Here is a 12,802-nt window from a genome sequence, read left to right as displayed (position 1 = left end):
GTGCTTGACCCCTAATAATAAGAACGGGAACAGATACAATAGGTGCCTCTGCACCTTCGGTGCTTGACCCCTAATAATAAGAACGGGAACAGATACAATAGGTGCCTCTGCACCTTCGGTGCATGACCCCTGATAATAAGAACGGGAATGGATACAATAGGTGCCTCTGCACCTTCGGTGCTTGACCCCTAATAATAAGAACGGGAACGATTACAATAGGTGCCTCCGCACCTTCAGTGCTTGACCCCTAATAATAAGAACGGGAAAAGATACAATAGGTGCCTCTGCACCTTCGGTGCTTGACCCCTAATAATAAGAATGGGAACAGATACAATAGGTGCCTCTGCACCTTCGGTGCTTGACCCCTAATAATAAGAACGGGAACAGATACAATAGGTGCCTTTGCACCTTCGGTGCTTAACCCCTAATAATAAGAATGGGAACAGATACAATAGGTGCCTCTGCACCTTCGGTGCTTGACCCCTAATAATAAGAATGGGAACAGATACAATAGGTGCCTCCGCACCTTCGGTGCTTGACCCCTAATAATAAGAATGGGAACGATTACAATAGGTGCCTCCGCACCTTCGGTGCTTGACCCCTAATAATAAGAACGGGAACAGATACAATAGGTGCCTCCGCACCTTCGGTGCTTGACCCCTAATAATAAGAATGGGAACAGATACAATAGGTGCCTCTGCACCTTCGGTGCTTGACCCCTAATAATAAGAATGGGAACAGATACAATAGGTGCCTCTGCACCTTCAGTGCTTGACCCCTAATAATAAGAACGGGAACGATTACAATAGGTGCCTCCGTACCTTCGGTGCTTGACCCCTAATAATAAGAACGGGAACAGATACAATAGGTGCCTCCGCACCTTCGGTGCTTGACCCCTAATAATAAGAACGGGAACTGATACAATAGGTGCCTCTGCACCTTCGGTGCTTGACCCCTAATAATAAGAACGGGAACAGATACAATAGGTGCCTCTGCACCTTCGGTGCTTGACCCCTAATAATAAGAACGGGAACTGATACAATAGGTGCCTCTGCACCTTCGGTGCTTGACCCCTAATAATAAGAATGGGAACGGATACAATAGGTGCCTCTGCACCTTCGGTGCTTGACCCCTAATAATAAGAACGGGAACAGATACAATAGGTGCCTCTGCACCTTCGGTGCTTAACGTCTAATAATAAGAACGGGAACAGATACAATAGGTGCCTCTGCACCTTCGGTGCTTAACCCCTAATAATAAGAACGGGAACAGATACAATAGGTGCCTCTGCACCTTCGGTGCTTGACCCCTAATAATAAGAATGGGAACAGATACAATAGGTGCCTTTGCACCTTCGGTGCTTGACCCCTAATAATAAGAATGGGAACAGATACAATAGGTGCCTCTGCACCTTCGGTGCTTGACCCCTAATAATAAGAATGGGAACAGATACAATAGGTGCCTCTGCACCTTCAGTGCTTGACCCCTAATAATAAGAACGGGAACGATTACAATAGGTGCCTCCGTACCTTCGGTGCTTGACCCCTAATAATAAGAACGGGAACAGATACAATAGGTGCCTCTGCACCTTCGGTGCTTGACCCCTAATAATAAGAACGGGAACAGATACAATAGGTGCCTCTGCACCTTCGGTGCTTGACCCCTAATAATAAGAACGGGAACAGATACAATAGGTGCCTCTGCACCTTCGGTGCTTGACCCCTAATAATAAGAACGGGAACTGATACAATAGGTGCCTCTGCACCTTCGGTGCTTGACCCCTAATAATAAGAATGGGAACGGATACAATAGGTGCCTCTGCACCTTCGGTGCTTGACCGCTAATAATAAGAACGGGAACAGATACAATAGGTGCCTCTGCACCTTCGGTGCTTAACGTCTAATAATAAGAACGGGAACAGATACAATAGGTGCCTCTGCACCTTCGGTGCTTAACCCCTAATAATAAGAACGGGAACAGATACAATAGGTGCCTCTGCACCTTCGGTGCTTGACCCCTAATAATAAGAATGGGAACACATAAAATAGGTGCCTCCGCACTTTCGGTGCTTGGCCACTAATAATAATAATTAAAATCATAAGTAAATAATACATTACATACCTTACGAAATACCCTCAAACAATTTTTAATTAAACACTTCTTTATAAAAGACATGTGAAAAAGTTGTTTTAGTATCTATAACTGTAGAAGCTACTAATCGTATTCCGCCAAAACAGATTTGTTTTTTCTTTTTCTTGTTAATGTTGCTGAGGCAGGTCTATTATTATCTAGTTTGCTTGAGTTAACGCACATATTCTCTTAGAGATGATGAGAGATTAATCAAATTTATTTTATTAATACTTCTCTTGTGGCCAATAGTGAAAATATGCATATTTTCATGAATCAAGAAGTATTTTGTGTTAAACAAGTTGTTTTTGAAGTAAGCTATTCTAATCTTTTATCCTCACAGCGCGTCAGTTATGCTGTGATGTGCTATGAAATTATTGCGGGTCAATTAAACTAATATTAATTTAATGATAAAAGTAGCCTAATAATAACAACAACAATAATGTAATATGCCCTGCGTGCCTGTCCGCTACGCCACTGTGAAGAGCTAAACGGCCACCAGGAACGGCATCAAGGCCATTAACTGTTTTTATCAAGTTTACTTTGGCAGTCTGCGTGACGAAATTTTCATCATCAGGAGGATCCGCTTGCAGCCCAATTTTTGTGATGGCACAGACGGTGCGCACACAACGGTCAAAAGAGTTTACTTTGAAAGATCATAATGTTTTAGACTGTAATTATTGTACTCAGCGTTACTTACTGATCATTTCTGGCTCCATTTAAGGTTCTCAGGTCAAAACTCTGCAGTGTCTTCTCTGAGGACAACAACACAAACACTAAAGCTGACCACTGAGACGAGGAGAGATTCACATCACATAATCGTCCATGTCTCATTTGAGGTTCAGCTTCGTTCACTAGAGAAAGATCACCCAGTTCATTCAGACAGTGAAACAGATTGATGTATTTATCTGGAGAGGGATTCTCACTGATCTTTTCTTTAATATAGTCAACTGTTTTCTTATTGTTGTGAGAGCTGTTTGCTGTCTGTGTCTTATGTTTTTTTTGTTTGTTTTTTTTTATTTTGTTTTTTTGTTTGTTTTTTTTTGTTGTTTTTTTGATAGGGGCAGGTCCCTGCAGTTCTTGTAAGAGACCCTGATTAGACTTCACTGACAGACCCAGAAGGAAACGAAGGAAAAGGTCCAGATGCCCATTTTTACTGTCTAAAGCCTCATCCACAGCTCTCTGATGGAGATCAGATAGTGAAACTTTGTCTCCATTAGTTGGTTTGGTAATTTGGTCAAACACATTGATGTCATTGTTGATAAAGGAGAGATGCACATATAGAGCTGCTAGATGTTCCTGAATGCTCAGATGAACAAAGCAGAAGACTTTCCCCTGACACAAGCCCAATTCCTCTCTGAAGATCTGAGTGCACAATCCTGAGTAAACTGATGCTTCTGCCACATCAATGCCACACTCGCTCAGGTCTTCCTCATAGAAGATCAGGTTGCCTTTCAAAAGCTGCCGATAAGCCAGTTTCCCCAGTTTGACAATCATGTCTTCATCTTTCACTTTCTTCTCATAGTCCTTCTCATGTTTGATGTTGGTCTGAATGAGCAGGAAGTGTGTGTACATTTGAGTGAGAGTCTTGGGAAACTCTCCTCTCTCTGCTTCACTCAACATCTTCTCTAGAACAGTGGCTGAGATCCAGCAGAACACTGGGATGTTGCACATAATAAAGAGGCTCCTTGATGACTTCAGGTGTGAGATGATCCTGTGGGCCAGACGCTGATCACTGATTCTCTTCCTGAAGTATTCCTCCTTCTGTGTGTCACTGAAGCCTCGTACCTCTGTCACTCGATGGACACACTCAGAGGGGACGAGATCCGCTGCTGCTGGTCTGGAGGTGATCCAGATGAGAGCAGAGGGAAGCAGATTCCCCACAATGAGGTTCATCAGCAGCTCGTCCACTGAGGCTGATTCAGTCACATCACACAACCTCACATCGCTCTGAAAATCCAGAGACAGACGACACTCATCCAGACCATCAAAGATGAACAACACTTTATACTCATCACTGAATATGTCCATTTCTTTTGTTTTAGGGAAAAAGCGATGAAGAAGATCTGGAAGACTGAGAGTTTTGTTCTTCATAAAGTTGAGCTCTCTGAAAGCAAGTGGAAATATGAGCTGGACGTCCTGATTCTCTTTCCCTTCAGCCCAGTCCAGGATGAACTTCTGCACAGAGACTGTTTTTCCAATGCCAGCGACTCCCTTTGTCAGCACAGTTCTGATGGCTTTGTCTTGTCCAGGTAAAGGTCTAAAGATGTCACGGCATTTGATCGGTGTGTCCTCTGTTTCTGCTCTCCTGGACTGTCTCTCAATCTGTCTCACCTCATGCTCATTATTGATCTCTCCACTTCCACTCTCTGTGATGTAGAGCTCTGTGTAGATCTCATTCAGGAGTGTTGGGTTTCCCTGCTTTGATATTCCCTCACACAAACACTCAAACCTCTTTCTCAGATTTGATTTCAATGTGTTGAGGACTTCAGCAGGATTAGAGTCATGGCTGCAAGATTTAAATACCACATTATTACACAAGTTAGAGTTAGTAAACAACCATAAAATTACTAAATGGATTTTTTTGTTTGCTCTATTATGGGACACAGAACATCATAAGGTTTCTGAAATGATTCAATCATTAATCATGTGTTTGAGTGATGTGTGATGTGAACTGCAGCACCTAAAATTAAACAACAACAAAAGTCCTGCATTTTACCTGAAACCAGGACACATGCTTTCATTAAAGTCTTGTGTTTGAATCACAGGCTTGTACAAAGTTTTGTTTTTAACTGGTCTGGATGGAAGATTTGACCTTAAATCAGAATGAAGAGGGTAAAGAATCAGACACACTGATATGTAATTTTTTCATTCACTGAGTACAGGGTTTCTGCAGGTATCTTCAAATTAAATGTAATGCTTTTCAATGCCTTTTTAATGCCATTTTTTACATTTTTAATGCCATACATGATCCATGACTAACCACAGATATATATATATATTTGTGCTGTCAATCAATTAAAAAAGTTAATTTAATAAAAAAAAAAATCTTTTAATTAAAAACAATTGCAATTACAAACACTTACATTTTTGTAGGTTTATATCTAGTTTATATATTTTATAATGTAATAATTTCACAGTTAATCTCCAAATTAATGTAGAAGCAACATAAAGACGTATATTTCAAATACGTGTTTAATGGCATCCTTTTTATGAATGAAGTACTGATACTAATACAGCTATTGATAATAATAAATATATAAATAATACAATTATTATAATAAAATGATCAGTCTGCACAGCATAAATGATAGATTAAATATAGACTAATCCTTACTAAAGCTACAAAAGTTATTCAGTCAAGAGCAGTTAGTAGGAGTGTGCGCGAGACTAAAATGTGACGAGATTTCCCGTCGAGTGAAAAGCTGACTCGCGATATCGCCATGACGGAGCGTGAGGGTGAAATAAGCATATAATATTCCAGTTTCCACCGCTACACTCACATTCGCCTCAACTGTCGTTTTACTGTTTTATAAAAAATAAAACCCATTAAAAACTAATGTAAAAGTCTGCTCTGCTCATCCAGCACGGGTTGCCGTCGCAATTAGTGCAGAAAGAATCAAAGTTCTCTGATCGCGTGACGTTGGCGGAGGATTCGTTGCGCAACAGACCCTAAACGTCTGATAAATGTCTTATCTTAGGGACCGTTCGGTATTTATGGAAGGGGCCACTGGAGGAAAATAGGGGAGGGTCATGTCTTTTTATTCTTTGTTGAGGGGAGGGTCATCCAATTTTTTTTAGTCTAAGGGGAGGGTCACCCAACTTTTCTATTCATGAAAACAGCAACATTTCAAAGTGGCTTGTTTGGTGCTATTTTTTTCCATTTAGGTCCATGTTGATCTCGCGTTAGTCTCGCGTAGCCAGACCTTCAGACTGACGGCTGAAGGTCTGGAATTCATAGCAGCTTTCTTTGGCCAAGGCCCGCCCATAAGGCCGTTTGACCGACATGTCAAACAACCAATTACAGTTCGTTTCGTTCAGCGTCACGTTTCGGGGCGTGGAAATGTCCCCACAACAACAGACCGGCGTGCAACAAGTCAGTCAGCATAGAAAATCAAAGAAGGAGAAGAAAACAAGCAGTAAGTCATTGATCTGTTCGTGCACGTATAACAATGGCGTCTGCATTACCACATCTTTTAGCTGATCTTGATAAATGCTCATTGTCACTCATGTAAACACAACAGTTTTTCTTCCGCAATCAGACGTCTGCGCTTTGTTTCCCGGCGGACCGAAAATAAACGCGACACTCGCGCCCCCCGGAAATCAGATAAAATTCAACCAATCAGATGACGACTTCGACATTCCTGAAGTGTTTCCAGTTAAGTGTACCATATGCATCAGACGTTTAGCCAACGTTCCGTGGGCGTGACGTCTGAGGCTGAGACCAATCTCGCGTTATCGGTCTGACCCAACAAAAATCCAGTTTGGCGCTGTTTGACAGTGCGCGCGCACTTCAGATCTCGCTTAGAAAAAGTGCATCATGTCAGAACAGAACGCCAAAGAAATGTTTACCCGGTGTGGCGGATAATATGGTCACTCGGTGTATTGGGTCCGGGCGAAGGACCCAAGCAATCCGATTGGTTCAAAGCACGTTTTATGGGTAATCGCTTAAGTGCCTGGTTATAAATCATACAAAATCACTTTATTATAGAAGACGTTTGTACTACGTTATAACGAGTCATCAATGTATTTAATGTATTTTACATTATACGTTTCATATACTAGTATTTAACCGAAGCTATAGATTGTGAAATTAAACATTTCTCGTTGTTAGTGTGTTTTTTAGTTAGCTTAGATAATAGCATAGCATTCAGCTAACGTTATCCGATGATCGTGCTATGAGCTTTACCTGATATTACTGCACTGATACTGCCTTACCGTATCGCGAGAACAGATTTAGATCAGGCATACTACTGGCATACTAATTGGGTCCTAAGCCCGGACCCATTTCTTCAGCCGGACTCGATTATTCACCACACCGGCAAAGCTTTAAAGCACGAGCAAATAATGAACTTTTGTGATTGCGAATAAGTGCACAGTGTCCTGTGAGTGTAACTCTCGCTGCATTAACATGATTGTGATGTAAAAGTACGTCGAGTTTTACAGTATTGGGACTGAGGCGCCAGAACTGCAGCTGATAGAATGTGCGCTGTGCGATACTACCATATTTTAGTTTCCATTCTTATTTTGTTTCCACGACGTGTAAGATGTAGGGCTACCACATCTTTAAATTACTATTAGATTTATTTAAGTTAACATAAATACGTAGACCTACATGCACAAAAACTAGTTGAGGATAAATTCATTAAAGGAGAAGTTCACTTTCAAAAAAACTTTTGCTGATAATTTACTCACCCCCATGTCATCCAAGATGTCCATGTCTTTCTTTCTTCAGTCGCAAAGAAATTAAGGTTTTTGATGAAAACATTCCAGGATTTCCCCCCATGTAATGGATTCTATTGGGACCCAAACGGTAGAAGGTCCAAATGACAGTTTAAGTGCAGCTTCAAAGGGCTTTAAACGATACCAGACGATGAATAAGGGTCTTATCTAGCGAAACGATCGGTCATTTCCAAAATAAATAAAAAAGTTTAAGTTTTATAAGCACAAATGTTCGCCTTGCTCTGTTCTGTGATGCGCGTTCGTGACGTCACGTAATACGCAATTACGTTGAAAAGGTCACGCTTGAAAAATTTCTGTCCTGAAGAAAATGTTCTTTTTGGCTTTTTAATATTAAAACACCGAGGATACGCACACGAAATGGGCATTTTAAACGATAAACTGACACAAATACATTTGAAAATGTGTATATGGTCCTCCTTCCGCACATTTGTAAACACGTCAAGCGTGACCTTTTCAACGTAATTGCGTATTACGTGACGTCACGAACGCGCATCACAGAACAGAGCAAGGCGAACATTTGTGCTTATAAAACTTAAACTTTTTTATTTATTTTGGAAATGACCGATCGTTTCGCTAGATAAGACCCTTATTCATCGTCTGGTATCGTTTAAAGCCCTTTGAAGCTGCACTTAAACTGTCATTTGGACCTTCTACCGTTTGGGTCCCAATAGAATCCATTACATGGGGGGAAATCCTGGAATGTTTTCATCAAAAACCTTAATTTCTTTGCGACTGAAGAAAGAAAGACATGGACATCTTGGATGACATGGGGGTGAGTAAATTATCAGCAAAAGTTTTTTTGAAAGTGAACTTCTCCTTTAAAATTGGGCGATTCCAGTGTTATGGACGTGACATTTCCAGTCAATACTTGAAATATAAATTCTCAGAAAATGCATTTAATACCAATATTTTTAAACGTCTGAAAGGAGTCAAGACATTAGAAAAATATCAGTCTACACATGCGTTTTATATTTAATATGAGGTAAATACACATGTGACGTGACACAAAAAATCTTTAACTTTTAGGTGGCAAAATATTTTTTAGTAATTCTATAAATTACACTGTGCAAACCAAAAGATATATAGCCTACCCACCAGATGAATAAAGATCGGCCTCCACAGAACATAACATATTATTTTTATTTTATTTTTCGTGGTTGCATTTATGTGAAAAAAAAAAAAAACAATGTTACGGGCGTGACAGTTCTCCATTACGGACATGACTGCTCTGAAAGCGACTTCAAGCGAAATTTCACAGAGACCTCAAACAGAAAGCACAAAGCCTTTCTTTAAAGTGAATTTCGTTTTTTTATTAATTGTATCTTAATTTTAATCAATGTTTTATCTGGATTTAAATAGCCTAAGAAGTAAATATAGTATAATCATGACATGGAGGCGCGGGCGAGTGAACTGGACTCTTCTCATAAATGAACCGAAACTCTGCGTAAGGTAGGCTACTTGCCTCACAGACCTGATAAATATATAGAAAGCTTGAAATACTTTTAAACAGAACAATTCAAAACGAAAGAAAACAGACTGCTCTCTTATGTAATCCGTATGAAATGTGCATTTCTCTCTGGCGCGTTCTGAGAAGATCGCGACGCATTGTCAACTTCATCTTTGCAGTCGACACAGAAAACACGTGTTTATTAATAAACAACTAAAATGTCTCCTTGCTATATTTGACATATTAATAATCATACTTTTGCCGGTTCTTTGTGACAGCTTTTAGATGCTTTATTCGCAACGCCACCCACATGTTGAACGAGTCACACCGCATCAGCACCGAAAACATGATTTTTTTCAAATCTAAAATCAAAAATCGTGATACGAACCGAATCGTAGGTTTGGTCTATCGTTACAGCCATATAAGATGAGAAAGCAGGAGTTTATGGTTTCAAAAAACAAACAAACAAACAGTGGCTGAACATCTTTGCCAAGCGCAGTACAGGCTAATCAATAAATTATCGGTGGAGGGTCATGCCTTTTTTTCACAATCATTTTTGGAGGGTCATAGAAAAATTTATTGCTGGCGAAGGGAGGGTCATGTCTTTTTTGACAACAGATCTCAAAACTCCTCCAGTGGCCCCTTAAATAAAAAACGAACAGTCCCTTATAGAATGCGTGCTCAGCACCGCGGCTCCCTATACACGGAGTATGTGCGATCACAAATTAGAAATTTTTAAAGTAAAAGTAAAATGAGTTCCCTGAAGCGCACACATTAGGCTGCATTTACAATATTCTGTCTCCCAATACCCATCTCTGGACCATCTTGTGGCTATGGTCTCTGTTTGCACTTCGTTAACCCCCTGAGGTCGGCTGTCGCGCCGGCGCGATAGGCTCGTTTTTTTTCCTTATCAGTGCAAACAAAATCAAAATTCTAATATTAATTTTTATCTTATATGCTTGTGTTGTACATCAATCGATCCTGTTAAGTGTGTATTTTTTTTGTGCATACTCATAATAAAAACAAAGTGTTGTGCTTTTCGCCAAATAAAGAAAAATAAACATGATGCGCGTTCTGCCGTCTCTCTCAATGTGAAACTCATTCTGAAACGCGACAGAAAATGACCTGTAACTCAGCGAATGTTTGTCACACAGACTTAAAACACATGTCTATACAACGCTTGGAGTCTCTATTTTTAAAATATGTAAATTATATAAAAAACAAATATTCTCTGTTTAAGTAATCCGTAAGAAAGCAGCGACATGTACAGTTTCTCAAACACATCCTAATTAACTATAATGTGACCACACCCACGCGCGCACGAGCGATTGACATGCAAATGATCCACGCGGCAGAACGCAGACCTGTAAACGCCCTCATCACCTCAAAACAAAGAATAAGAGACTTCGGTAACTTACTCCTCTCTGCTTTTCATCGAGTTTGAAGATGTGCTGTGCTGTGCTGTTTACCTTGTGCTGTGCTGTGCTGTGCTGTTTACCTTGGGATTTACCTCAGAAGAACGTGAAGATGAGAAGATTTTTAAGGTAAGACATGTTAAACTGGTCATGCCAGATTAAAATGTATGTTATGAAATGAGTTTGGAGTAAAAACATGAACTAAGCCTAATATCGTACATGTATATGCATCTATAAATAGACAGAAACATGTTAAAATGTGAACTAGACTGGTAGGCAACCTTTCAGTGCTAAATTTATATACTTCATATATATTTCACTCAGTTTTGATTAGCTTATGACACTGAAATAATGCTAAAATACTTCTTTATGCGTAATGTAGCTTGTTTGCGAATATCTACTAATGTGATTTAGTGCAAATATGTTTCAGCCTCCGGTAAAATATGTGATATAGCCTACTGTCTACATTATATTTTTATATAAATGCTCGATTTTGGTTAGCCTAAGACACGCTTCAATACTGCCTTATGCACAGATGTTTGTGAATACAGGTGTAAATGTTTGAAATGTAGTGATGTGTGTCGTTCGCGAACGATCCGTTCATTGCGTGTGTCACTAAATGCGTGCGGATACCCATCAACAGATACTCGCGGTGACGCGGTCTATGGCCCATAAATAGATATTTCTCCGTTCTATGGCCCATCAACTATACATTGTTTGTCCATAACCATCACTTGCTCAGCAGTTTACTTTGTATAATGTATGCTAAAAGTTTTATTTTGATGTTGTTTTTTAGGAATGTGAACCTTCAGTTCTCAGTGCGATCGAGAAATCATACAGAGTAAGTGCATAGACGTAATATTTTACAGATGAAATGTAGCCTAATTGTGTTTACATCGTCATAATATAAAAGTAGCCTACCTATTCTTGTGTGAAATGACAAAAACCATCCATTCTGCTTATACAGGAGACACTGCGCAGATGAGGGTGAAAACACAAGATACATGGAGGACAAAGACATTTCCATGTCCTGCACCTGTGACTGCATACAACAAACTCATGGGGGGTGTTGACCTGTCTGATCAGCTGATACAGTACTACACAACACAGCACATAACCATGAAGTGGTACAGTAAGATTTTTCTACACTTCTTGGACATTGCTTCCACCAACTCTTTCATTGTGCACAAAGAGCTACATGGTAACTTGTCACATAAAGAGTTTATGGAGCAACTTATAACAGAGCTCTGTGGTGTGTCACAGAAAACGGCAATGAGTTTTAAATCAGTGTTGGAAACCGTTGTGCTGCTTAATATATATTTTTTATAACCTGTAATAGTTTTTTCAGGATTCTTTGAATAAAAATATTTTTTTATAAAAAAACAAAAGTTTGGTCTTTTTTTCTTTCTTTTTTGGAAAGGATGTAAGTGATAGTAATAACTTTAAGTCTTTCCATTGTTAGAAAAGATTTCTATTTTGAATAAATGCTGTTCTTTTTAACTTTTTATTCATCAGTGAATCATTCTTAGGTCATCATTCTTTGTTCAGGCTGCCTCACAGCACCTTGATGGCCCATTAGCCATGGGGGGAGTGTCTTTAGTCACACCCCTGGTGTGAATCACATTAATATTCATGGCCCACGCATACAGCAGTGCTGACACAAAAACTGACATGCAAAATTAAAATCGTTATATTGTTTTTTGTGAAAGAGTGGTCAGAATGATTTTCACCTCATTTTGTAGAAAAAAATCTAGCCTACAAGAATAGTAATTCCAAAGTCTTATGGAAAACTATTCAGTATGTGTTAAATGGCCTTATTGCAGTGACAATGTTTTTCCCAAAACATACTAACCACGCATAATATTTTTTTTCTATAAAATGCAAACATGTACATCCATTTTGCTCACATATTATTGTAGCAGAGTTTGTGCTGAATACAACAAAATTACATGTTGGCCAATAGTATGTTGTAAGTAGCTGAAATAAGCACAAATGTCAGGTCATGTCAAAACATCTCAAGGGCCCCAAAAACACCTCAGACTCCAGAGGGTTAATATTCAGCCTATTATGATAATACTGTATATAAAAATGTGCAAAGAAAGAAGCTTTTAATAAATATTTTTTAACGTGCGTGAATAAATCCAAACACCCCGTGACAGATTTAAGATTCACTTTCAATCCGTGACCGACAGAGGAGCGTCTTGGCGGCAAGGATTTAAATCTTTAATGTCTGGGATAAGAAAATATAAAGTGTGGATTTTACACCATCAGAAAGGATATTCTCCAAGGCTGGATTTAGCAACAGGAAAACCATGATCGCACTTCTGCCGGCCAAAGTTAACCCCCTGAG

General features: G+C 39.5%; 1 protein-coding gene across 4 annotated transcripts in view; it reads right to left on the bottom strand.

Annotated features, from left to right (window-relative positions):
* Positions 1–12,802, bottom strand: part of LOC311091353 (protein NLRC3-like) — a 61,896-nt gene that overhangs the window by 24,738 nt on the left and 24,356 nt on the right. For all 4 annotated transcript variants that reach the window (XM_084127268.1, XM_084127266.1, XM_084127269.1 and 1 more), the window contains 2 exons: positions 4,847–4,942; positions 2,828–4,636 (listed from right to left, as the gene is read on the bottom strand). In XM_084127268.1, coding sequence (XP_083983394.1) covers positions 2,828–4,636; positions 4,847–4,942 — 1,905 coding nt within the window. The remainder of the gene's footprint in view (positions 1–2,827; positions 4,637–4,846; positions 4,943–12,802) is intronic.

The sequence above is a fragment of the Abramis brama genome (genome assembly GCF_963993115.1).
Source record: "Abramis brama genome assembly, chromosome: 10".
NCBI lineage: Eukaryota > Metazoa > Chordata > Actinopteri > Cypriniformes > Leuciscidae > Abramis > Abramis brama.
Note: the sequence above shows the minus strand (reverse complement) of the source record. Positions and strands in the feature narration are given on the sequence as shown.